We start from the raw sequence: 25,188 nt of genomic DNA on the forward strand, positions 1-25,188 counted from the left end.
CAGAGAAAAGTTGAAAGAAGAAAAATAAAAACTGCCTACAGTCCTCTCAACCAGAAGTCATCCTGGTCAACATTCTGGTGTATTTCTTTCTGATCACTTCATAATTTTCATTCCTTCTCCTTTGGACTTATGTTATGAGCAGGTTTCAGGGTCGTTCCATGTTCCTAGAAAACATGATTCTTAATGGCCCTGTGGAGGGGCCCAGAGGAGGGCCAGGGCCGTATCCTCCTGCACAGGTCTGCTTGGCCCTGGCCTGGGCTGAGTGTGATGTGGCACTATCGGAACACAGTGGGGAGAGGCCTCCAACACTGTAGTTCATGATGAAGGCAGCCTGGCCTGGACCCCGGACTGGAGAACCCAAGCAGCTCTGATTTGCCGTGTGACTTTGGGCCTGGCCCGTCTCCCTATCTGTGAAGTGTGCTTATGGGCTCCATTGGAGTCCTCGAGGCTGGTCAGCCTGCTCCAAAGGCCCTGCTTGGCAGCTGCCTGCAGACACTACGATGCATTCCTTCAGTCAGTCGATCTGGCATTGAGCGCCTACTGTGTGCAGGTATCAGTGAGTCAACCTGACAAGAGGCCCTGTGCCCAGCCCTTTCTCCCCATGGCTATGCCTCCCACACTCCTGCCCCTGTTAACCCAAAAACCCACCCACCCCCTCCCCACCTTCACCAGGCAAGGGCTGGAGCCCAGAGGGGCTGGAGTGGCAGGGATCCCAGGAGGAGCCATCTCCGGCCCGCTCCACCTGCCAACGTCCTTGGTGGCCCTAAGACAGCTTTATGGAGGACAGATCTAGGCTGTCTCCCTCCTGGCAGGTTTATTTCTTCATTTTTCAAGCCCTGCTCTGATTTTTGCTTGTTGGCTTTCCTGGTTTCCCCCACCCCCTCCCTCAGCATGCTTCCCTTCCCTCCCCCTGTAATCTGTCAGCTCAGCCAGGAGAGAGGGCTCCCGGCCTCCAAGGTGATTGAATTATTGAGGGGGAGACAGGCCAGGGTTTTCTGCCTGAGTGCTTTTGGCTTCCTGCCCTTGGAGAGGGGCTGGGGGAGGGGGTGTGATGGTGGCAACTGTGGGCTGCGGATTTTCCAGACAGCCCTGCTCTCCCTGTCTGGGCCACAGATGAGCCCTGCTACCACCAACCGGTGTGGGCTGGCTGAAGGCCACCACACCGCCACCTTGCCCTCCACCAAGCCAAGCCCTGCTCAGGCCTTGGTTTCCCCTCCCGTCTCTGGCCGAATGGACACAAGGAAGACGGAGAGGCGTTACGGCAGCTGTGACTGCTGACTCACACAGGAGAATTTCTTAAATATTTGCTGTCTTTGTGTTGTAGGCCAGGGACCCAGGATGAAGAAAAGAGGGAGGTTAGTGCTTATAAAACACCTACTGTGTGCGCCAGGTATGTTCACATGCATAACTTTATATAACTCCCCCCAACAGTAGCTCAAAGATAGGCAGCAACAAGTAAGATTAGTGGCCTCATTTTTACATCTTAGTAACGTGCCCAGTACAAACTCCTGCTCCTGCTGACCTGGTGGCTCCTAGAGGACAGGGCCTCTGTCTGGGTCCTCTCTGGATCTCCAGGAACAGCAGTAAATGCTTGGTGAACTTAGTTCTACTGAAGTGAGACCATAGAGGTGAAGTGTCACTAGCCCAAGGTCACACAGCTGGAAGTGGAGCCCTGCTTTGCCTGGCTCCAAGCCACCTCTCCTGGCCTGGAGGTTGGCAGGGAGGCCTCCCATTCTAGCTGACGTTGTCCAGGCACATGGATGCTATGATGGGCCAAGAGCTTGGTGGCTCCAGGTCTCACTGCCTTCCCCTGGTGTCTGTGCCTCCGCTGGTCCTGCCCCACACGCTCTCTCTCCAGCTTGCCCCTTCCCCCAGAGGAGGGCCTGAGAGGGAGCCGCACTCCAGCTCATGGAAATGAAAAACACATTGGCTTCATTATCCCGGACTGAATGAGCAGGGTTGCCATGGCAACAGCCATCTCAGGCCTGTGAGGGGGCAGGGAAGGGGCTGGTGAGGCTGTGGCAAGTGGGGACTGGGCAGCGGGTGAGCAGGCGCACAGAGCGGGCAGGCTGCAGGAACAATTGCCGCTTGTGCCGCTCACCCTCGCACTGCACCTCTGGCTTCAGGTCACCATCTTTGGGCACAGAGAAGCAGGCAGACCCCATCCTCTGCTGACGGGCCCCTCATCCGCCTCTCCTACCACGAGGCATCTGTCCGCTTCCTGGCCGTTGCTTCATGCCATCCTGGAGGTCGAGAGTGAGGGGAAAGACAGCAGGTGAGGGGCCAGGAGAGGGCAGTGGGCCCGCTCCACAGCAGAGACCAGCCTTGGGGCTCTGCTGGCTTCTCAAGTGGCATGGACTGAGAAACTGCCGGAAGGTGCCAGGCTGCGCACGTGCCAGCACTCCTGTGTGACCTAGGTCATCCTGGTGACCTGTCCTCAAACATGATCCTCTTAGAAGAGGTTGGGTCCCCAAATATTCAATAGGACATTAAGTGCGATGGTGGCTGTGAGGATGCCAATAGGGAGTCCTGACCCAGCACAGCTTATGCCCACAGAGGCCCCAGGCAGGAGTCCTTGGCTCCATGCCTGAGCTGGGCAGTCTCCATGGCCCTGACCCTGGCCAAAGCCCAAATGAGTCCTTTTCTCCCCAGGGCCTGGGCACCTCCTGTCCCACAGCCTGTCACTCCAGGGTCTGAGTCTGAGGGTGGCACCGCTGGGCAGGACCAAGCCCTGCTACCCCTGTGCTCCGGCTGGTCCAAGGGAGATTGGCTGTACCTCTTCTCTCCCCTGGATTCCCAATGGGGTGGGAGCCCAAGCTGGCCCTCTGGAGTGGCCCCAGGCAAACAGTGCCGCCTCCCTCTGAGAGGCATCCTAGGCCCGTTCCTCCATATGATCAAGAGACATTGGGACAGCTGCCAAGGGCCCCTGCTTAGGGGTATTAAGTGCCCATACAGCACTTTCCTTTTAGCAGCACTGGTCAGAGAAACCCAAAGCTGGCCCCAACTCCAATTTCAACCTTGACCCTAACCCTCATCCCAGACCCAGCCTCAGCCCCAACCTCCTGGCCAAGCCCACTTGGGCATTTTTCCAACTGCTCCCACCCCAGCTTCTGTTCAAGCCGTTCCATCCGCCCTAAATACCCTTCCCTCACTGCCTGCACATCACCAAGTCAAGCTCCTCCTGCTTCTTGTTTAAGATGAGGAAACCCAGACCAACAGAGGGTGTGTGAGGCCACAGAGAGGGCAGCATGGCCTGCATTGGGATGTCCCTTTCCCAGGAGGCTGAGCCCTCAGTTCCCTGAGATGAGCCGAGAATCCACGTGGCTCTGGACTGAGAGCCTAGCAATTCTAGGGGGTGGTGACAGGTTCCCTGCCAGAGCAGGTTTGGAGGGCAGGCGGCCCGGGAGGAGTGCTCAGGGGCTGACCCCAGCCTTGCTGACTGGCCTCAGTAAACGGGGCAGTCCTGCGGCCCTGCCCACAAACAGATATGTGCCTCTGAGGAGATAGGGGGTGAGCAGCCAGGCTCGGGGCCACGGTCAGGGTGTCCATGGCGCTGTTGTGGCTTGTCCTCCTGCCAAATGGAGGTTGGTGCCAAGGGGAAGGCAGCACAGGCAGGAGAAACTCCAGCACCTCCCTGGGACAGAGGCAATTCCAGGGTTCCCAAACAGCCACCTGCTGCCCAGCTGCAACCAGATCACAGGGGCTCATTTCAAAATGCAGGTTATCCAGCCCTCTCAGGGAGACTGAGACAGAGCCCAGGAATCAGTGTGTTTGCAGCTTCCCAAACCCCAAACTGTGGACAACACCTGCCTTGCTGCCTCCAGGTGCCTGGCCAGCCTGCCTCAGGGTCTCAGGCCCTGTGCCTTCAGCCTCCCTGGCAGAGTTGCCCACCCTGTGCTCCTGGTTCCAGGGTCACGACCCCTTGCTGACCCTCCTGGGTCTTGTCCTGCAGAGGGCCAGCCTCAGGCCAATTCTGGGGCTTGTGCCTGCCACTTTCCCCTCTTCCCTCTCATCCATCATTGGCCTGCCCCAAAGCCCATGGTCCCCATGGCATTTGTCCCCCACAATTGACCTCCCCTGACTTAGCAGCTGTGTGTCCCAGGCCTGCCTACGAGCCACCACCACAGCTACCACCCAGCTCTCCGCCTGTTGAGTGAGGGCGGCCGCTGGGCAAGGCTGTCATTTTGCTTGCCGGGGATTATAGGTTTGGGGCTGAGGGAGTCTGAGTTGGAGGAGGAGGAGCCAGCTCTCTTGCCCTGGTGCCAGGCCTGAGAGACCCCTCCCAGGAAGGGCGGCCTGGTGTGGAGTGCTCTTTGGGCCGGGATTGGGATTCCTGTAACCTGACATCACCCCAGCTCTGTATGTGCATGTGCATATGTGCATGTGTGTATGTGTACACGTGTGCAGTGTGTGCATGTGTGTCTGCCTGCATGCACATGCATACCTCTCAAGAGGGTCAAGGGCTGTCTCATGCTCATTTAATTTAAACCTCCCAACAATCCTGCGGGCAAGCCCAACCCATTTTCTGGATAGAAAAGACCAAACTCAGAAAGGGCAGCAGACTGGCCTGGGACACAGCAGGTTAGGGCAGAGCCACGACTGGGGCCTACCCCTGCCCTTGACTGCCGCTTGGCATGGCAGCCTCCTTCTTGCCCTACCCGTGGGTGGGGCAGCAGAGGAATTGGCTGGGCTATCACAAACCTCAGACAGGGCCCAGGTGCTGGGTGCCACTGGCTAGAGGTGTGTGCTGTAGCCACCATGCCAGCTGCTGAGGAAGACTGCAGGGTGAGGTTTGGGGGAGAGTGCATGCGTTCCTTTGCTGCTTTGCTGGGGCTGTGTTTGGAGGAGACAGTGTGAACGAGAGTGTGGCAGCACTGGTTCCGGGTGTGCAGAAGCCAGAAACATCTCCCAGGTTCACAGCTGTGGGACTTGGATGGAGTTAAACACCAATGGGGTGACCTCAACCAGACCCAAGCCTGGGCACTCCTGTTATCTCCACTGGGGGACAGGGAGTGAGCGTCTGTGCCAGGGACAGGGCTTGAGGACTCCTAATAGGGCTGGAGAATTTGAGGGAAGATGGTGAAGTGATTCCCAGCAGGGGCTCTGGAATCAGGCTGCCTGCAGTGTTCAGATCAGAGTCCCAAGTCACATAACCTCTCTGAGCCTTGCCCCTGAGGGTCAGTGTGCCAATCAAACGAGACAAACCTCAAACATTAGCACAGTACGAGGTGCACCATACGTGTTCACTAGAAGTTCGCTAGTCCTCCTTCTTAGCTCGGTAGGCACTAACAGACCCTGCTCCCCACCCTCTGAGCAGTGAGGACGGAGCGTGAGGGCCGGCAGGGTGGTGGGCCCCACAAGGAGGTACAGGTCACCTGTGCCTCATGGGGCTTCCCTGGAGCTGGGTCGCTCACGAGCCAGTGTTTCTGACGAGCAGGACTGGGCCCACCTAGGTTGGTGACCATTCCCAGGGCTGAGCTGGCCAGACTGCTGGCCACCAGAGGGACCTCAGCAGAGCTGACCTGTGGCTGGCCTGGTCACCTGAGCCCTTTTCGAGAGCAGGGAGCATGAGGGAGCAGGAGGAGCCAAGACCAGGGGAGGCCTGCCTGTTCTCAGGAATTCACGGCATGTCTGCCTGTCACAAGTACCTCGATAGGGAAGATTTGTGGGTGAGATTTGCAATTCTGTTTTCTCTGAGGGTTATAAATCACTGCATGCACACCCTGGGTGCAGCGAGGGCCTGAGGTGCGCGTGCGCGCACACACACACTGCAGTCCAGGCCCTGCCTGACGTTCCCCAGGGAGGGAGAAGGTGCTTGCCAGGGAGCTGAGCTCTAGTAAGGGAAAAACTTGGGCCCCCAACTGCTGCCTGGCCTTACAGGATCCCAGAACTATCCCAAAACAGGACTCAAGGCTGGGAAGCAGGATGTCCCAGTGGTTGGAGAAACAGCATGTTATACATGTTATGAGTGTGAGCTTAGGTGCCTGCCTGGCTGGGTTCAAACTTTGGCCCTACAGCTTACTAGCTGTGTGCCTTTGGCCTTGCTGCTTACAGAGCTCTGTGCCTCGGTTTCCCCATCTGTGAAATGGAGCTCATTATAGCTTATACCCCATAGGATAGTTGAGAAAGTAAAATAAATTAATATGTGTCGAGGGCTCAGGAAGTTTTGGCCATCATCATTAGCTAAGAGTACACCTGGATTTTGGCATCAGACCAGGGCTTGAGTCCTAGCTCTGCCTTTTGCTAGCTGTGTGAACTTGGACATTCTACTGAGCCCCTAATCCCTCATCTATAAAATGGGCTCTTACTCCCTACTTTGCAGGGCTGTTCTGGGCCTAAAGGAGATAAAGCTTAGAAAGGATGTACTATCAGGCCCTCAGGGAATGTCAGCCAGTGCTACATCTGCCTTGAGGTTGAGTGTGGGGACTGGGGCCTCTGGTTTGCAGCCTCCAGGTGGCTCTGGTCTCAGGCCTGTCTTCCTGGGGATGTTTAGATGTCGGGGAGAGGCTCTGGGGAGGGGAGCAGAGTGGAGGGGAGAATTCCGGGAACCCCTGTCTCCCTTTCACCACGAAGGAGTAAACTGCTAGCCAGACCGGCTCTCCTCTGCCTGCCCCTGTCCCTCCTCCTGCCCCTCTTCTGAGAACCAGCTCACAGACTGGCAGGTGTGACTCACCTCTCTGCCTTTGGCAGGTCACTTGACCCTTCAGTTCCCTCCAGCGAGGAATAATTCTACCTGTTCCACTGGCAGCTGGAGAGCGAGTTAAATGAGATAATATATGTGCTGCCCTTAGCACCGTGCCTGGCCGTGCAAGTGCTTTGCAGATGGGATCGCCTGCCCCCTCTCTGCCTCCTCTCCTCTCCGTCTTCTCGTCACCCTCGACTCCCTCCCACACCTGATCACCAATCCATCTTCCCAGGCCAGACATTTAAATATTTCTCTCTGCGAAGATGGGGTCTAAAATCTACAAGGCGCCTCTGCAACCACATGAGCAAGCCTGGATGGATGGCCATGACTTCAGAAATGCAGACCTGCTTTCTTCTGAGACAGTTCCCTGTGCCAGCCACACAAGGCTGAAGTGTGCTGGACACGAGGCCGGCCTTGCTGGTCTATCGGCTGCACACCCCAGAGCCTTTACGGCTCCCTCGGGGTCCTCGGGTGCTGTCAGACAGATGCTTGTTCCCAACCTGTTTTTGGCATTTTTACCTGCTCGGCCATAACCCTTGGAAAGCAGTGATCTGGGGGTGAGTAGCTGCTTGCACAGTGCAGGGGAGAGAGAAGGGGACCAGTGCCCACATTTTTGCAGAGCCAACATTTTTGTACCTGTCCCACCCAGCTCACTGCCCAGGCGAGCAGGATGGTGAGGCCTTGGCCATGGATAATTGTTGGGAGCATCCCAGGCCAAGCCTTGGTCTCCCAGCAGAACTTTGGAGGTGGGGCTTCACTGTTGCCAGGGAAACCAATGTGTTCCCTGGAAAGGAAACCACAGTGCTTTGGCTGTTAAGACACTCCCTCCCTCCCCCCCACCCCTCCCCCCCCCCCCCCCCCCCGTCAAAAAATGAGTTTCCTCCAGAAGTGATGCCCCCTGAAACTGTCGAGTAGGCAGCCTCCTGCCTCCTCCCTGAGCCTGCTGAGATGATTGGAAATGAAATCTGCCCCCGACCTTGTGCTTCTCACCTTGTCTTTAAACACTCCACTGTGGTATGAGGGCATGTTCTGTTTGCTCTTTTTTATCTTCCTCCCGTGCCAGCTGGGGCTCCCAGTCCTTCTCTCCTCTTGTTGACTGGAGCCAGAAGAAGAACGACTTCCACAATTGTTTGTTCACTCAGCTGTCAGCAAAAATAAAACAAGCGGGTTTATATTTGGAAAGCAGAGGGTCTGAGCCACAGATCACTATGTCCAGTTAGTCACAGCCTTTGTAGCCCCTTATGCGACAATGGCTTAAAATTTGACTCGCAGATTTGCAGAGAGAAAAGAGTTTTTGCAGAAGGCCTGTCTTTACTCATATTGAATTTTAAATGCCATTGGAGGATCATGGGTGATTCTTCAGGGCCAACAACACGGGGCCTGGGAAGAAATGGTTCTAGAAAAGAATCCCCTGGCCCGACCCTAGAGCAGTCAGGCATGGGCAAGGTCCGGAGTGCCCCCGTTTCCTTCCTGTCCACCTTCTGATCCCTGTGCAGGTAGGCCAAGAGAGTTCTCCCCTTTCACGGACATGGCATCTGGGCCCCAGCAAGGTTTCGAATTGTCTAAGGAGTGGGGTCAGGATCCACAGCTAGGTCCCAATGACCCCAACGGTCATTTTGTTAGGAGACAATACAAAACAGGAAAGATGGGCGAGAGAAATGTGGCCTGTATTCACTTCCAGATCCCAGGATGCTTTGGAGGATACAGAGGAGCGGGCAAAAGAGGAAAAGAGACCTTGCTCCAAATCCTAGACACACCCACCTCCCTCCCAGGGCCTGGGCCGCTCCTTCTGAACAACTGCCTTGGAGCTCAATACTGTCGAGGCCCCTCCTACGTCTGCCCCATGGTCAGTGTTCCCAGGGCCACTTTGTTATGGTGATCTGAGCAGTTAATTCTTCACCTAGAAGTGACTCTCTGTTCCATAAGTAATTTTAAACAAACTCTTTTCCCATCCCTGCACTTCCACTGGGAAGAAACAAGACCCCCATGGGTTTTCCAGCGTCCTCAGCAGACAGGGTTTTCAGGCACTGTGCACCCCAGGCTCTGTGCCTTCAGAGCCCCAGGCAGCATAGGCCCAGCGCTCTATCCCAACAGCCACGAGGGGCACAAGGACCTGGCCTCAGGTCAAGCAAATGGGTCCCGAGGAGCCATCTTGATGGGGTCTCACATCCTTTTCAGCCCCATTCTGGATTTTCAACAAATCTTTCTTGGTGATTCCTGAAACCCTCTGTCAGATCTTGCTATTAGCATGAGGCTCTCAGAGTGTAGAGTAAACTAATGAGTTACAGCATGATTACACAGCACATAATTAACTTTGTAATTAATATGCAACTGCCACTTAAGCTAAAACACTGCTTATAGAGACGTACGGCAATAGTAAATCACAGGTCAGAAACAGCACTTTGGAATTTTCAAAAGAATGAGCGTAAGCAGGGAATCACTTAAGGCAGTAGGGTGAGTTAATTAAAGAGCAGATGGATTGTGAGCATCCTGCTTCATTTCAACACTGTCCCCCTTAAGAAAGACCCTGGTGCCACCCTGCCAGGCTGACTGGCCAGGCCTGGTCAAAAGGGCACTGGGCATATGGTTTTGTTTCCAAAATAAGACCGGCCTTCCCTGCCAATCCAGCCCACCCCCACATCTTGACCCTCTACCCAGCCAGCTGGGGGCCAAACCCCCTGGCCCTCGGGGCTTGGCTCTACCCCTCCTCCTCCAGAAAGCTTGTGGGATGCCCCCAGCCCAGTCCTGGGCCTTCCCTAGTATAGCCCCATGGTGGGCACTGTTGGAGGGTAGATTGGTACAGCTTCTCTGCCTTCACCTGGATCTTAGGCTTCTGGAAGTCTGGGATGCCATCTTACTTTTTTTTGTTTAAGCCTTTCTTACCCTAGCCTCCTGCCAGAGCATTAATGCTAGACGGTGCCTTAGGAATCATCTCACCCAGCCCCAGTTTCATCAAGGCGTGAGAGTTGAGGGACTGAGTGCCTCGGTTACACATTGATTGATGAGGGCCCAGACGTGGCAGGATCCCTCCTCTGAACCCTGTTATAGCCCTGTATCAGGCCAAATGGACACTGCCAGGGTAGCTGCATGATGAGGCCAGAGCCTTTGAAATGAGTCAAATCTGAGTCCAATCCCAGCAACACTAATGCCCCACTGTGTGACCTTGAGCAAGTTACATAACCTCTCTGGGCCTATTTCTTCATCTATAAAATCTGAGCAATGGTGCCCACCTTGCTGGGTCAGTGTGAGAATTAGGTGAGCTAATGCGTGTGAAAAGGCCTGGCACAGAGCAAGTACTCACTAAATGCTGAGTGTCCTCTGCATCCTCAGAGGTTTGGAGGATGTGGAAAGAAGTGGATGACATCTCAGTCAGCCCCATTCCTTCAGGAATCACCCCCCCCAACTGGAAGCCCCCTGAGGATGGCTGCCTCTTGTCCACGTGTCCAGCTTGGCTGGGCATAGCTGGTACAGAGCTGGTCCAGACCGTACCTGGCCGATGACTACACGTGAGCCCCTCCAGGACAGCCCGGTGCCTGGCTGTGCACGGCCCAGGCTCCTCCAGCCCCAGTCCTAGGATGCTGCCAAGGTCACTGGGTTTATGGGGTGGATGCTGGGCTTTGAAGTCTGACAGATGTGGGTTTGAGTCCCAGCTTTGCCATTTTCTGATCTGGGGTAAGTTCCTCAATCATTTTCAGTCTTAGTTTTCCCATCTGTAGATGGTGCTAATCACTCTACCTTTGGCTATCTTGTTACAAAAAGATAATTCACTTAAAATGCCAAATGTGCTGCCTGACACACAGTAGATACTTAATGATACCCGTGGTGTTCTCATTATTATTCATAATTATGAGCGAAGATTTCCGAGTGTCTGCCAGAGGGCCACCCAGCCCCACGGCCTGAGAGAGAGAAGTCTAGCTGTCTGGGCCTCCTGGTCCTGTGGCCATGGCAGCCCTCCCTTTAGAGCTCATGGCTTGGGTGGGGCAGGAAATAGGCCAGTCCCCTCAGCCAACCTAGTCCCTGCCTCAGGCAGCTCATGCGACCTTCCAACTCTGGCCTTTGCCTTTTGAGGAAGTAGTCTGGGCTGCTCACCTGACCTAGGCCAGCCTTGCTGGGGGCAGGGGGCCAAGGGAGCCCTCAGGCAGGCTCCTAGCTGGTGAGGTTGCGATGGCTTCGTCGAGCTGGCCATGATATTGGATTCAGAATCGAAGGTCCCCGTCACCTGTGGGGGTCAGTTTCAGATCTTGGCTCAGGCACCCCGTGGCTTCTCTTCCCTTAGACGCTAAAGTTTCTAGCTCCTCCCCCTCCAGGTCCCTCTCCCCCAGCCGGCCAGGCTGCCTTTCCTTTCTCTGCATTCTCTCTCCCTGCTGTTCAGCCTCTCCACGCTACAAGCCTTCCCTTTAGGGGGGAATTTCTTAAAGCCAGTTCCAGGGAAAACTAGTTCTATGGGATTGTAAAATGTGTTTACTGAAAAAAGTGTTTTGCTGTCCAGGAACTTTATGAAAAGCCATATTTTTAAGGCCCTTCACAAAGGAGCCTGCTTGAGTAGTCTGGAGGAGGGCAGAACGTGCAGCTCTCTCCCAACCCATCTGACCAGGGAATCCTTTGTTCAGGGACGATCTCAGGGGAACTGGCTTCTGAAGAACATGCCTGGGGTCTGGAGTGTCCCTGCCTCCGCCCTCCTTTTGCCCAGGATAGGCGGTGATTCCTCTCTGGTCTCCCTGCCTCCATCAGTGGCACTGCACACCTGGACAGACGTCACGTGGGCGTCAAGGCTGCTGCCCTGGAGGAGCAGTGCTCACTCAGCTCACGTGTCCCAAAGCTTCAACCCTATCCCTCTTTCTTCTGGAACTTTTCACCACTGGCCGTTGGCACAAAGATGAGTCCCTGCAGCTCCTCAACCTGGCATTCTGGCTGGTGGGCACAGCCCCACCTCAGCCACCCACGTCCTCTGAGGCCTGGCATCGGGCCCACGGGGGCTTCCCAGAGGCGCCTCTGTGAGGGTGAGTGGAGCGGGCAGGCTCGCCTCCACCCCTCCATCCAGAGCACGTCCCCTTTCGTTGTTGCATAAATTTAGCTTCTGCCTAAGATGTTGCAAGGTTGAAAAATAAGTTTTCAGAATAGGTTTTGAAAAAACAAGTTGAAGATCTTTAATGTCTAGTCTGGGGTGGTGGCATGTATCCCCACCCCCCACCCCCAGCAGGCATCGGCTCCTCTTGGCCCCAGTTTCCTCCTGTCTGCGATGCAGCTGATAAGGCCCACCTGGGCCCTGTGTAGGGCCACTGCTCACTCACGTGCTTGGGCTGTGCTAAGTGCGTCCTGTTCACTGACTCACTCAACGAGCATAGCAGCCCATGGAGTAGGTGCTATTATCATTGCTTCCATTTTATAGATGGGGAGCCTGAGGCATGCAGAGGTGGCATTTTGCCCCAGGTCACGGAAGCTAGCAAGTGGCAGAGTCAGGATTTGAACCCAGGCAGCCTGGTATCCTTAACCACTAACTATACTGCTCGTGTGAGATGAGGTGACAGGAGAGCCAAATGAGGTTATGACACCGCCACGTTGTAAACTGTAGAGCACCTTGCACAGTTAGAACATCAAGTCAGCATGCAGCTTTGGAGTGCTGGCATGAATTTTTGTCTCTCAGCAGATATTCAGGCAGCATGTTTTCAGGTTGCCTGTGGGGTACACAGCTTGTTCCTGGAGGGTTTGAGGCCCCCACTCCCAGCCTGCGGGATGGGGGTGTCCCAGCCCCGGAGTAGCCTCACACCCAGAGACTTCCCAAGTGCAGATGAGATGACAGGCATGGTTATGGGTGCCAGGCCCAGCTGACTCACCCCTTGCACCACAGGCCCTGTGTCGGGACAGGGCGTTTGTGGGGTCAGTGTGCCAGCCTCAGCTCAGCTGGGATGTTGAAAATCTCCATGTGGTACCAGGGGGCCCTCACAGGGCTTCTCCCGGGGAACTGTAGATGCTTCCTGGTAGGAACGGAGCCCTGCTCCTGTCGGGCTTGGCCGGGCCTGCCACAGCCAGCCTGTCCTGCCCTATACCCACCTCCAGGCTGCTCCTCAGGGCAGGCCTCTGTCTGAGCTGTGTGTGGCTGAAGGCCTGGCCGGGACAAGCATCTGCAGGGGCTGCTCGGACATAGTTAGGGGCACAGAGAGCAGAGAAGTTGAGGGCAGTGGGGCCCCTGAGGCCTGGGTATGGGCTCCGCTCCACCTCTTACCTACCGTGGGACCTTCAAGGTTCTGCTCTACCTCTAGCCCCACCCCTGCCCGGGCCTCAGTTTCCTCTGTAAATGGTAGGATAGGCCTGAGCAGATCCCCAAATCCTTTCCAGATCTAAGCCATGAGGACTATTTGTGTTTTTTTCATCTACCACTTTTAGCTCAAACAAATGTCTGCTTTCTGATTCATTTCCCTAATTTTTTTTTTTTGAGAAATTTAAAAACATTCTGACAGTTCCTAGCAGCTAACTAAAGGAGAATGCATACTCAGTTAGCAGAAACAAAAGCCCAGGCTCAGAACAGCTACTGTCCTGTACACACTTCCCTGTATGACTGGATAGAAAACACTCACCCTCTCGGAGCCTCAATTTTCTCATCCGCAAAGTGGGATAACACTTGTCCACAAGCTGCTGTGAGGCTGGGGTTGAAGGTTGCTTGAAGCATCGCCAGCTCACCTAAATGGTCCATACGTGGCTGTCAGCTCGAGAGGAGCCTGGCTCTGACTCTCAGTGTAGTGGAAAGAGCACAAAGTCAGGAATTGGGAAATCTGCATGCAGATCTCTGCTCATGCCTTGACTGGCTGGTGACCCCAGGCTAAGCCTTCTTCTCTCTGGGCCTCTCTTCACTCTCCTTTCAAAGATGGGGTGCCCAGAAGTTTTCTTCTCATGTGTTGGTAGCAGGTAGTTAAGAGTGGCTGGACAGAAGAGTGTGTGGAGGCTTGGTTGAGCATGTCCGGACCCCGTGGGAGGAGTGTGGTGACTGATTAGCCATACTTGCCGTGGGTGCAAGAGGTGAGGGGCGCATCCTGCGCACCATAGCCCTGCCATCCCAAGTGGTCCTTAAGGGCTCATCTAGCTCTTTCTGGCTCTTTTAGGGGCATGCCATTGGCACTGCCCTTGTCTGGGCCTCTTGCAGAATGGTAGGTGGGTGGATTGGGAGCCTTAAGGAGCTGGGGTAGGAAGAGGGCAGTGGAGGACACCTCTTTATTTCTAGAGCCAGAGCTGTAAGAACATCTTCAGGATATTTACAACCTTCTAGAGGATACCAGCTGGTGGCCAGTGGGCCCTGGCTCCATCTCCAGCCTCGCCCCCCCATATCCTCTGAGGACCCTTGGGGAACTTTTCCCACCCTCCCTCTTCCCCACTTCATGGCACCTGAGCCTTGGGAATCACAGGCAAGAGCCTTGAGACAAAGCCAGGTAGGACCACTGCATGTTCACTGCTGTCCTGGGAAGTCTTGTGGCCTGGGCCTGGCACCTGACAGCCTCAGGCGAGACCATGACTCCCCATCTCTGCACATCCTCAGCACTCCACATCACTGACAGTCACCTTCCTCACGTGCCTCCTTTGGGGCCAGGGAAGGAAGTGTCTAGATGAAGAAGGTGTGCCACGTCCCCATGGAGAGCATGATGTAGTAAAACATCATGGGCTTTATGGTCAGACTGGGCTTCAAGTCCTGGCACTGCCACTTCTCAGCAGTGAGACCTTGAGCAAGTCGTGGACCTCTCTGAGCCTCAGTTTCTTCATCTGTAGTAAGATAATAATAGTTGGAACATTACGGTAGAATTCTGAGCTTAAGTGAGATGATATAAGTAGAGAACCTACTCAATGGTTGTTTAGTTTCTCTTTCCGCTCTAAGAAAACAAAAAGCAGGGGCGTAGCCTTGGAGATGAGAGAAAACCTGTTGACCTTGTCCAGGGCCGAATCTGACCCTCCTTCACCTTTTGGGGAGAGAAGCTGTCAGAGGAGATTCCCTGTGAGTCAGGGATTTGGAGTGCAGCCAAGAGTGGCAGGAGGGTTTGGCCTCAAGGGCATGGTCTGGGCCTGTCAAGGCGTCACATGCCCCAGAGGGCACACTCAAAGGCAGCTGGAGTTCCCAGCCCACTGTGGGCAGGGACAGTGGGCTGGTGGTACCTTTGTCAGGGCAACATTGACACATATTCTCCCAAGTAAGTCATCCCTCCCTCTAGATTAACTTGTGTGTCCCAGAACAGGTCGTCAGACATAAATGTGTGAGGCTGGCCTGCAGGAAGCGCCCCTCTGAAACACCCAGGGTACCTTGTGTTGCCCATTAAGCACCATTGACAGTGGGTGTTCCTGTAGACTACAGTGAGTGCTGGGAAATTTGGTCATGAAGAGAAGTGGGTCCACCCTTCAGGAGCCTCAAGTGCCAGGCCAAAGCATCTGAGCTCTGTGGCCAGGAGATGTGGAGCCTTGTCAAGTCTTGGCCCAGGGACACTTCCCAGGTTGAGGACAGAGGAACTAGATTTGGAAGAGCTGTTGTCTCGATCAGAATTTCCCTTTTCAGAACACTGTTCCCTAAGTGACTTCACTTACTCAGGTCCTCAGCCCACTGGGGCGGCGAGAGGATGCACCTTCCTGTTTGGCAGACAAGGACACAGGCTCAAGAGATAAAGTGGCCTCCCACAACCTCACACCTGGGAAGGCCTGGCTTCCAGGGCCCACCCCCTACCCAGGGACCTCACCCTGTACAAGGCTGCAAGCTGGCCCAAGGGCCTACTCCAGCTGCCCAGCCAAGAGTGGGAAGCAGCTGGTCCCGGGCAGCTGCCTGGAGCTGCCTCTTCCCTCCCTCTCCCCTTCTCGTCTCCTGTCCCTCTAGCCTTCTCCCCTGACTTCCCTGGAGTAGGGCACAAACTCACTCTCCTCTGACTGTCTTTACTTTACCACAACCCTCTTCCTCTGCCTCCAGGCAGCATGCCTGGTACAGGCTACTGAGGATTGGGAGTGGAAGAGTTAACTTCCTTGTGATCTCAGGTAGCTCCTGCACCTCTCTGAGCTCCCACTCCTTCACCTTTAAGCTGAAGAGGACATCAGACAATAGCAGTGCTTCTATAACCCAGTCACTTTCATCCCATTTATACCGTGTTTAAAATGTTTCTTTAATTTACTTAGGTCTGTCGTCACTCTCTAATTTCACCTTATCCTAAATAATAATATCCACAAATTCACCGGTGATAATTGTTCTAGTCCAAATACTTCACCAGGAAAATCTAAAAGGTTTGCCCATGATGCATCTAAAATCATCCTATTCCACTGGTTGTATAAGCTTCACTCTTTGGGAACCCCGGACTGGGTTATTGGAGTCACTCCAGCCCTGAGATCCTCTGATTGGGGCTGGGTCACTGGGTTTTCAGCTCTTGTCATGCTGGGTCATATGTATGCCCGACAATAGCTGTCCCTCCATCTCATGAGCATTGCGGAGCACCTGCTTGACAACAGGTCCTGGGATAGGCTCTGGGAAACCATACCTGGAAGACATCCCTGCTGACGGAGGAGATGGATGCAAAGACACACCACTGGTCTAGTACTGCCGAGATGAGGGTACGTGACAGACACACTGGGGGGATAGGAGTACAATTGAGAGGCTCTGCTGGGGGAAACCAACAAAGAGGGTGACAGTTGAGCCAGACCTCAGGAGATGCGGGGGGCCAGGCATTCTGGACTGAGGGACAGAGGCAAAGACATAAAGGTGTGATCTTCAGAGGATGGTCCAAGAGGCAGGGAGTAGCCCCATGTGACAGACACGAGATATGGCTGGGAGCTGTGGGAGATGGGGGCCAGGTCTAGAAGACCTGGACTGATGCTGGCACATGCAGGTTTGGCAGGTCACTGCTGAACCCCGGATCCATGACATCTGCCCCTTTGGAAGTCTGAGAGCTGGTAAAGGGCTGGCTTTTGGAAGTCTGAGAGATGGTACAGGGTAGGTCCCCTGAACCTCCAGGCTCTGCCGCCAGGCTGAGCAGTGAGCAAGTCCCAAGCTCACTGGCTCTGGTGATGCCTTGGAATGCAGTGTCTGCTCTGTAGGCTGTAGGTACAGCACGTCCCCGATCCCCCAACCACCACCAGCACTGCTCACCCTGGGGGACCTGAGCTGCAGATGTGCATGGTGATTGAATCATTTCTGCACGCCACTGCTTACACAGCTCCCCTGGGGACCCGCCACTTGCCTGTGCAAGCTGTCAGGAGATGTGTGTGCTCAAGTGTGTCTGTGCCAGCACTCAAGTATGTGCATGAACCTACTCCCTAAGTGTGCAAAGGGGTACGTATGTATGTGAGTTTGCACACATGCATGCAAATCCCTCTCCCCGGATCCATGGGTGTTAAGTATGCTGGTTAACTTGTTTGGTCTCAAAAGGGAACAATAAAACACATTGATATTAGTACAGCTGATGTTGGCCCGCCACCCTAGGCAGCAGCCTCCAGGGCTCCGGTACTCCACGTAGGGCAGCTAAGAGCACCCTGTTCCGTTTTTCCCGGGAGGAGCCTGCTGAGGGCCTTGTACCTCCTCCAACCTGTCAGGCCAGGAGACGTGCTTCCAGGGAGCCCAGTGACAACCCAGGGCCCTACTTAGAAGAGCCAGATGGCTTCCAGCCCCACCTGCCCCTTGCCTCCCTCTATGTCCTTCCCCTCTCCCGGTCCCTGCCTCCCATCCTGACTCATGAGGACATAGGACCAGGCAGTCCCCAGACGCCCTTTCAGCTCTCAGCATTCTTCTCTCTGAGCAGCCGTAGGTACATAATAGCAGCTAACTTTTCTTGAGCGTGTCTTCTGTGCTAGGCACCACTAAGGGTAAACTCGGGCAGTGTTATGCTGGTGGTGAGAAGTGTAAAGTGGAAGGTTGGCCCTTCAAGAGTTCACCTTGGGGGCTGGCCCCGTGGCCAAGTGGTTAAGTTCACGCGCTCCGCTGCAGGTGGCCCAGTGTTTCGTTGGTTCGAATCCTGGGCGCGGACGTGGCACTGCTCATCAGACCACGCTGAGGCAGCATCCCACATGCCACAACTAGAGGAACCCACAACGAAGAATATACAACTATGTACCGGGGGCCTTTGGGGAGAAAAAGAAAGAAATAAAATCTTTAAAAAATAAATAAATTAATTAATTAATTAATTAAAAAAAAAGAGTTCACCTGGGAGATGGGAAGCCCAGGCCAACCCAGATGTCACCGGCAGTCAAAAAATGTACATATCTGCAGTTAAGCCAAGCTGAGCATAAGGTGCAAGGAAAAGTGTTGCTGAGAAAGGGGCAGCATCTGTGGTCTTGGGCTCCCGTGGAACAGCGGCTCTCCTGGAGTTTCCTAGGGCTGCAGGCTCCCCACAGGCCTGCCTTGGGACAGGCTCTGCAGTTTTAAAGCCAAGCGTACTACACTTGTTGAGATGGAGTTTTCCAAACAGCTGGAGCTTCTGATGCAGAAATCCTAAGATGTTGGAGTTTGAAGGGCTCCCAAAGGCTGGCTAGCCTTCATTTTACAGATGGGGAAACTGAGGCCTAGAGGAGACAGAGCAGGGTCCTCTCCAGGCCCCCTGAGCTGACTAGCTTTGCATCTCCCATAGGCTCACAGCTGCTCAGACCAAGAGAGAAGGCCGGTGGCCAGAGTGGGTGGTGGCTTGACTGCTTGAGTTCACTCCCGTTCAAGGGCAGACAGGCAACAGTCACAGCTGAGGCCATGGGTTCACCAGGAGCCAGGCCCAAGACCATCTCCAACTTGGAGGGAGGCCGGCCGCAGTGGGCGCTGGACCCACAGCCACAGAGGATTTGTAGCGACTTGGAAAGCCTTAAAGGAGTTCAGGCTCAGAGGAGGGAGGCAGTGGCCGAGCCGAGCGAGGCTCCCATGGTGGAGGGCGACCTCTGCTGGCTGCCGAGCGCTCGCCACTTCCTCTCGCCAGCCAGCATGCTGGGGGCCCAGTGGCGCTGAGATGGCCTTGGAAGCAAGTGGATGGGTTTGGACAGGTTGGGTGGCACCAGAGGATATCTCTGGGCCAGTCACAGCCTGGGGTAGGGACTTGCAGGAGGCTCTGACCTCCAATCTTGGAGGAGTGGAAAGAGCAACCTATTAACAGTTAGAAAGGCAGAGAGTTTGAATCTCAGCCCAACACCTTCCTGGGTATATGACCCTGGGCAAGTCACATCACCTCTCTGAGCCTGTTAGGACTAAGTAAATGAGCACTGCACAGGGCCTGGCCTGGTGCCTGCACATAGCAGGTGCAGAACCAATGGAAGACCCCAGACCGCCCCTCAGTGAACCACCTCTCCCATGCCTACTTCAGCCTCCCTGCCCCGCCATGCCCAGGACCCTTAGCCTGCCAGGCCCCGACCTTCTCCTGCAGGGACCAGAGCCACCAGCCCCATCCATTGCTGATGTTAATAACCCGGAACTTCCACTGATCCCAGCAGTTTAAAATTGTCACCTCACATGTGAGGGCCTCCTTAATCACCCAGACATTTTGTTGTTCTATAGATTAAGACACACACTTGTCCCTGTGATCCTGCTAGCTGCCATCTGCCTTCTGGGTCTCACAGGTGTCCCAGGCCCAGCTGGTCATTCCTTGGTTCCTACAACATGGAGCCCTGGCCTGGGAGAAGAGCCCTCTGGGGTCTGGACCCAGCCCAGATGTGTCATGTGGACATGGACACACCACCCATGAGCTTCAGGCTTCCCAAAATAGAACCAGCTGAACTGTTAGGCTGGTAGAAGACGTCAGAGCACCTTTGGCTATTGATGTTCTGAGAATCTTTGAATCCAGAAGCTGACTCAGTCCATCTACTCCAGACAGGATTGCCCATGAGCTGGTCTGGGGACTGACCTGAACTTGAACGGTTCTGCTCCCCCTTTACTGTGTGCTTCCTAGAGGGAGACCTGTGGCCCCCAGCTGTGGAACAACAGAGAAGAGCAGCCTCTGAGCCCCAAGGTGGCTGCCCAGGTGAGCTGAGGGCCCCAAGGCTCCAGAAATGATCTGTCACTCATTCAACCAGCCATTCTATCAAGGGCTTGCTAGGTCTCTGACCCTAGACAACATCCCATGCACATCCTGGGAGAAGTTTCTATTTAGAGAGAGAGCCTGTGAGACCACTTAATGCCCTATCCTCACCATCTTGCTCTACAAATGGGGAAACTAAGGCCTAGAAAGCCGGGAAGCCTGCTCAAAGCCACTCTGGTCAGGGCGCTCAGGCTCCCTGCAGTGAAGGAGGGCCCTGAGGAGAGAGCCCCAAACCTCCACAGTGCAGGTTTCAAGCCCTCTGGGCACTTAGGTTTGTCAGCAACACCCTCTGATGGCCACTTGGGCCACTGTCCTGGTTGGCTGCGTCCTGAGGATGGCAGGATTGAAGCCTGCATAGGTCCGGGGTTTCTTTGTACTTCCCATCAGCTTCCTCCTGAGCTGACCAGGCCTTCATTTAATGGGGCCCTTCACTGGCTGTGGAAACTGCACTCTCTAACTGCGACCCTGGCAACCAGTGTTCGCCCATGCTCAGGATGGGGCTGGGCCTCCCCAGCCCCCCGTCCCATGTAGTGCCTGGGAGACCACCAGGGACCCTTTAGCTCAGAGGGGTCTGACACCAGGAATCCAGCTGGCCTCACTGAAGGCAGCGGTACTGGCTTGCTCCCACTCTGGGCCCTCCCATGTCCCCGCCTCCCACACCATGGTTTGTCTCTGGCCCCAGGAGCCCTCATTGTAGGCGCACTGGCTGAGGCTCTGTACAGGTAGACTCAGAGGGAGGCATCCAGCCCCTGCTTGGGGGCCCTACAGGTGCAGCAAGGGGAGCAACACCTTCCCTACTTCCTTTCCCCCTGACACACACGCCTACAACAGCACAGCAGCCTCCGGCAGGGACCCCAGCCCTTCCCTGGTATCTGTATAAAAGTTTAGGCTGTAATGGGGAAGCCAGGATTCTGGAGCCAGCTGCTACTATAACTTTTGGGCCTCAGTTTCCTCATCTGTAAAGTGGGGATATAGTAACTATCTATCAGTGCCCAGTGCCTGGACCAGCACCTGACTTATAAGAGCTGCACAACATAGTCACCTGCTAGGTGACCTGGAGTGACTATAGGCTTGGGCCAAGAGTTCCTTGAAGACAAGGAATGAATTATTTCATTTTAATCTCTGAATTTCCTGTAGATCTAACACAGGACCCAGCATAATATAGATATTGAAAAGTATTTACTCGGTGAGTTGGAGGCATGCATGGATAGACAGTGAAGACTAGAGATGTTTGGCAATAATAAAATTTGGAGACAGCTTCAGGCTTCATTACTCAGGCTGGAGTGTGAGCCCCTGAGCAGAAGGGCCTTGTCTGGGGCCTCAGGCCTTAGCACAGCACCTGGCAGCCGGAGACATTCAGATGTGAGTTGGATAAATGATTCATCTGTACATTGGAATGCTGCACAGTCATTAAAAAATGGAAAGGCTCTTTATGTCTTGATGTGGAATAAACTTTGAGATATTATTAAGAGGAAAAAGCAAGGTCCAGATCGTGTGCATAGAAGGCGATCGTTTTATGTTTTTTAAAAAAGGAGTGGCAGGGCGTAGTGCATGTAGATATTGGCTTCTCCAAGATGAGACCCTTGGAACGAGACTGAGGACGCTGGTTCTCCCAGGAAGGGCTCTTGGGGGCCAGGGACAGAGCCAGCGCTTCACTGTATACCCTTGTGGACTTTCTGGTTTTTGAACCACACAAGTGAGTTGCCTTTTCAAGCACAAACAGGACAATAAGAAGTGTGGTAAAGGAGTTGTGCAGTGAAGAGCTCCTTGGAGGAGGAACAGGCTTTCTTCCCAGGCCGGGGCCAGGCTTGCTGCTGATTCCCTCACTCAGGGTGCTCGTGCTGGAGGCAGAGCCAGGACATGGAAACAGACTGGCAGACGGACACAGTCCAAGCTCCTCCTAGCCATGGGGACGTGGCAGATCTCGGGACCTTAGCTTCCTCATCTGTACAATGAAGATAATTCTAGTCTTAAGGAATAGGCATGAGGATAAAGGAGAGAATGCAGAGGCTCAGCCTATGGAAAATACCCCGTATGTGGGGCCTTGAGAGACGTGGCTGGAGATGAGGGACCTTTGGGGCACAGTGTCTCAGGATAGCAGAGAAGGGCAGGGGCCATAGGCCTCTGTTCCGCACCCTGTGTCTGACCCATGTGTCTGCAGCCTGTGATGACACTTGGGCTGTGGGAGGGCAAACCCAGCCAGCATGGGGTGGACTTCTGCTTTGGCCCAAGGACCTGGACCCCTGAGCAGTGGGTGGACTGGAGCTGAACACTCTCTCCTCTTTCCATCTCTCTGCCCCTGTGACTATCTGCATCTCTGCCTTTGCCATCATTGCCTCCCTGGAGGGGCCTGGGGTCTCCAGGGGCTTTCTGGAGCTAAAGGAGCCTCCTCTACTTAGCATCACCACCCGAGAGACACTTGCACTGATGTGAATGTTCGTGAGGCCCACTGCCATTCAGGAGGGGTGAGCTGGTGACCAGGACACCCATGCACCCCAACCATGTGGAGCAGTTAGGGCCCTGGCTCCTGGTTGGGCTCTGACACTGGCTCACTGTGCCACCCTGGATAACTGGCTTCCTCTCTCTGAGCCTCAGTTTCCTTATCTGACAAAGAGAGATGATGCTAATCCCTGCCCTCTTCTTTCCAGGAGGGCCAAGGGAAACAGTGGAATTGTGAGTGGGCTGTAAAGCGTAAAGAACTCTTAAAGCCTGGGGGACTGAGGAGAGCACATAGCACCCAAAACAGGGTTGCTGCATCTAACCACACGTGCAGTGAAGGTCATCACGTTGGAAGATCCACACAAACACGCATGACATGCACACACGCAGCCACATCGAGGGGGCTAAGCCCTGAGCCAGGAATCTGAAGATAGGGTTGCTGTCCCCACCACCACCAACTAACACACACACGTGTGTAGAAATGCGTGCACCTGAGTGTGCAGTTCCACATCCCATGGTGGACATGTCTGCCTAGTGCTCACATGAGCCACCCACGGAGAACACCCAGGACAACATCCTGCCCTCAGCCCAGATGGGGCTCCCCCAGGGCTAAGAGTGGGGAAGGGCTACCTGGGCAGCTGGGGCTGTGGTCCCTCTCTCAGCTTCAGAGCTGCCTGGGGCAGAGGGCTCCATGTTGCAAAAAGGGTCCTGGAACCTTCCTGGAGCCAGTGGGGCCAGCATGTCAGTGTTGGGGCCAGAGGGTAATTGTGAGGCTGGCAGGCCTGGCGAGACCCCAGTGACACCCTCTTTCCTCTGTCTTCACAGGCTGGACAACATTCATGGCTCTCGGGTAGAAAGCAGTGAAACAGCCAGAATGAATTCTATGGACAGGCACATCCAGCAGACCAATGACCGACTGCAGTGCATCAAGCAGGTGGGTGTGTAGCATGGGCTCCGCTGCCTGGCAGCTGGGGAGGGCAGAGCAGGCAAGGTGGGCAGAGCAGCAGAGGTGCCAGCCTACACTGTAGCTGGGCATCCAGGGCATGGTGTGGACGTGATGCTAGGTGAGGAGCAACTGCCTGGGGCTCCCTGACCACTCAGCTTGTGAGAGCGTTGCTGGTATGGACCAACCTAACTCTGGAATCACACGCATCTGGGTTCAAATACTGGCTCTGCCCTGTCCATCCCCTCCCTTCCCAGCTGTGTGACTCTCTGGGCTCTGCTGTGTGCTCTGGGCTGTTGTGAGGATGCAGTGAAGTGCCTAACCTCCATCCCAGACCTACGCTCCCTGCCCCTCTGTGCCAGTGGTTCTCTATAAAGAGAGAGAACAGGAAAGGTCGTCGGGAATTAGATTGTCTTACAGAAAAGGAATCTGAGGAGCAAAGAGGGGAAGGGAGTCACCTGAGGTTATACAGCCCAGCCCCACTTGTGCTGGGCGGGCCTCGTCCCTGAGGGTGACGGTGTCCCCCTCCTGCCGATGCTCACACCAGGCTCAAGAGGCGATTTGACCATCAGTACCCTGGATTCTTGGGAGGTGGGGAACCCTTCACAATGGGCTCAGCAGCCCCCACATTAACAAGACAGTTTGAGGCCTGGTGGGCAGGCGGGCACCCCTTAGTGGTGGTCAGCAGTGATGCGCCTGTCCTCTAGGCTCAGCCTCCCTGGAGCCCAGCATGGCACGATCTGTGCAGACTCCAGAGTGTTATTGTACTCCAGGAAGGGGCAGATATGGTGGAGGGGGCTTGGGCTTTGGCACCAGGGAGACCTGAACCCGAATACTCACTCCTCCATGTACCCGCAGAGCAATCTCGGGCCTGTCATTTCATTTCTCTGAGCCTCAGTTTTCCCCTCTGTCAAATGGGGCCAATAAGACTGACCTCGTAGGATGATGTGAGGATATTTGGGTGAAGCACATAGCCCAGCCCTGGCACACGGCAGGTGATCAGCTAGTAGCATTTGGGGCTGTTGTCCTCAGTGTCTCAGCAACAGGGAGGGGAGTGCTGGGGTAAGGCCCCTGGCTTAGGTGGGTTCAGCAAGAAGCTCAGGTAACCTGCATAGACTGCCAGCCTCAGGACCCCGCAGTGCAGAGCTCACAGCCTCAGCTCCACCCAGCCTGCTCTCCCTGAGCGCCTGGGCCCAGTGGAGCTGTGGCTAGTCTGTGGGACTAAGGGATGTGTGTCTTCTCATTGGCATCAAGCAGAGCACTCTCAGAAGCCACGCAAGGTCTGAGGAGAGGAAATTGAAGAAGACTTGTTACAGATTGAACTCAGCCTGAACAGCTCTCCTGAACACCAATTACACTTCTGCTCACCGTCATAGAATAGAAACTAGGCAATGCACCCCCTCCTCCCTCTGCCCTTTCCTCCTCCTCCTCGGGGCTCTGCAGGGCTCTCTCCCAGGTCTGCCTTTGACCCAGTTTCTCCTGCCCATAAGGGATCAGCTGTGAATGGCCTTCGCCTCCCAACAATAGTCATGTCCCCCCATGCATGAGCCCCTCTATGTGCCAGGCACGCTGCTCTTCTTGAGACCTGCTCACAGCTTGTTTTTCTCCCCACCCTGTTCTGCATCACCAGAAATCAGGGTCCCCTTTACTCCCTTGGGCCTCCCAGGGGTCCACTGTGGACAGGCGCCCACCCAGGAGCAGCCCTCTCGAATCCTGGCACATGGGCCTCAGATTTACCGGTCCTCGAACCTGAGTCTCCAGTCCACCATTTACTAGCTCCCTGGCCTTGATTAAGTTGCCACTTCACCTGACTTTGTCTGTACAATGGGCATCATAATGGACACCCAGCCAGTGAGTGCTGGAGTAGCTGAAGGCCAGGGATTGCCTCACTGCCCAGCCCCAGCCTGTCCCACATGTGTGCGCCTGCGGACACACACACACACACGCACACACACACACACACAGAGCTCTGCATTTGGGCCAGACAGTGGCGCATCTGTGAGGGTAAACAGGCTGTCCAGATGCTTCTGGGTCTTCCATAGCTCCCTGTGTCCTCCACGTCCCTCTTCCCACACCTCTGGTCAGACATAGCTCCTCACTGATGTCTGTCTGCTCCACAGCTG

The 25,188-nt window shown here is 55.0% G+C and overlaps 1 protein-coding gene across 30 annotated transcripts in view; it reads left to right on the forward strand.

The window, feature by feature from the left end:
• The window catches only part of ZMIZ1 (zinc finger MIZ-type containing 1), a 238,602-nt gene that overhangs the window by 105,446 nt on the left and 107,968 nt on the right, over window positions 1–25,188 (forward strand). For 24 of the 30 annotated variants that reach the window (XR_011538339.1, XR_011538344.1, XR_011538318.1 and 21 more), the window contains one exon: window positions 22,948–23,056. Coding sequence is in view for 26 of the 30 variants with exons in the window: in XM_070613207.1 (XP_070469308.1) it covers window positions 22,997–23,056 (60 nt within the window). In the remaining 4 variants the exon portion in view is untranslated. Of the gene's footprint in view, window positions 1–19,475; window positions 19,627–22,947; window positions 23,057–25,188 lie in introns of all 30 variants that reach the window. The other 6 variants (XM_070613218.1, XM_070613309.1, XM_070613273.1 and 3 more) reach the window with 3 other exon arrangements.

Source organism: Equus przewalskii, chromosome 1 (assembly GCF_037783145.1).
Source record: "Equus przewalskii isolate Varuska chromosome 1, EquPr2, whole genome shotgun sequence".
NCBI lineage: Eukaryota > Metazoa > Chordata > Mammalia > Perissodactyla > Equidae > Equus > Equus przewalskii.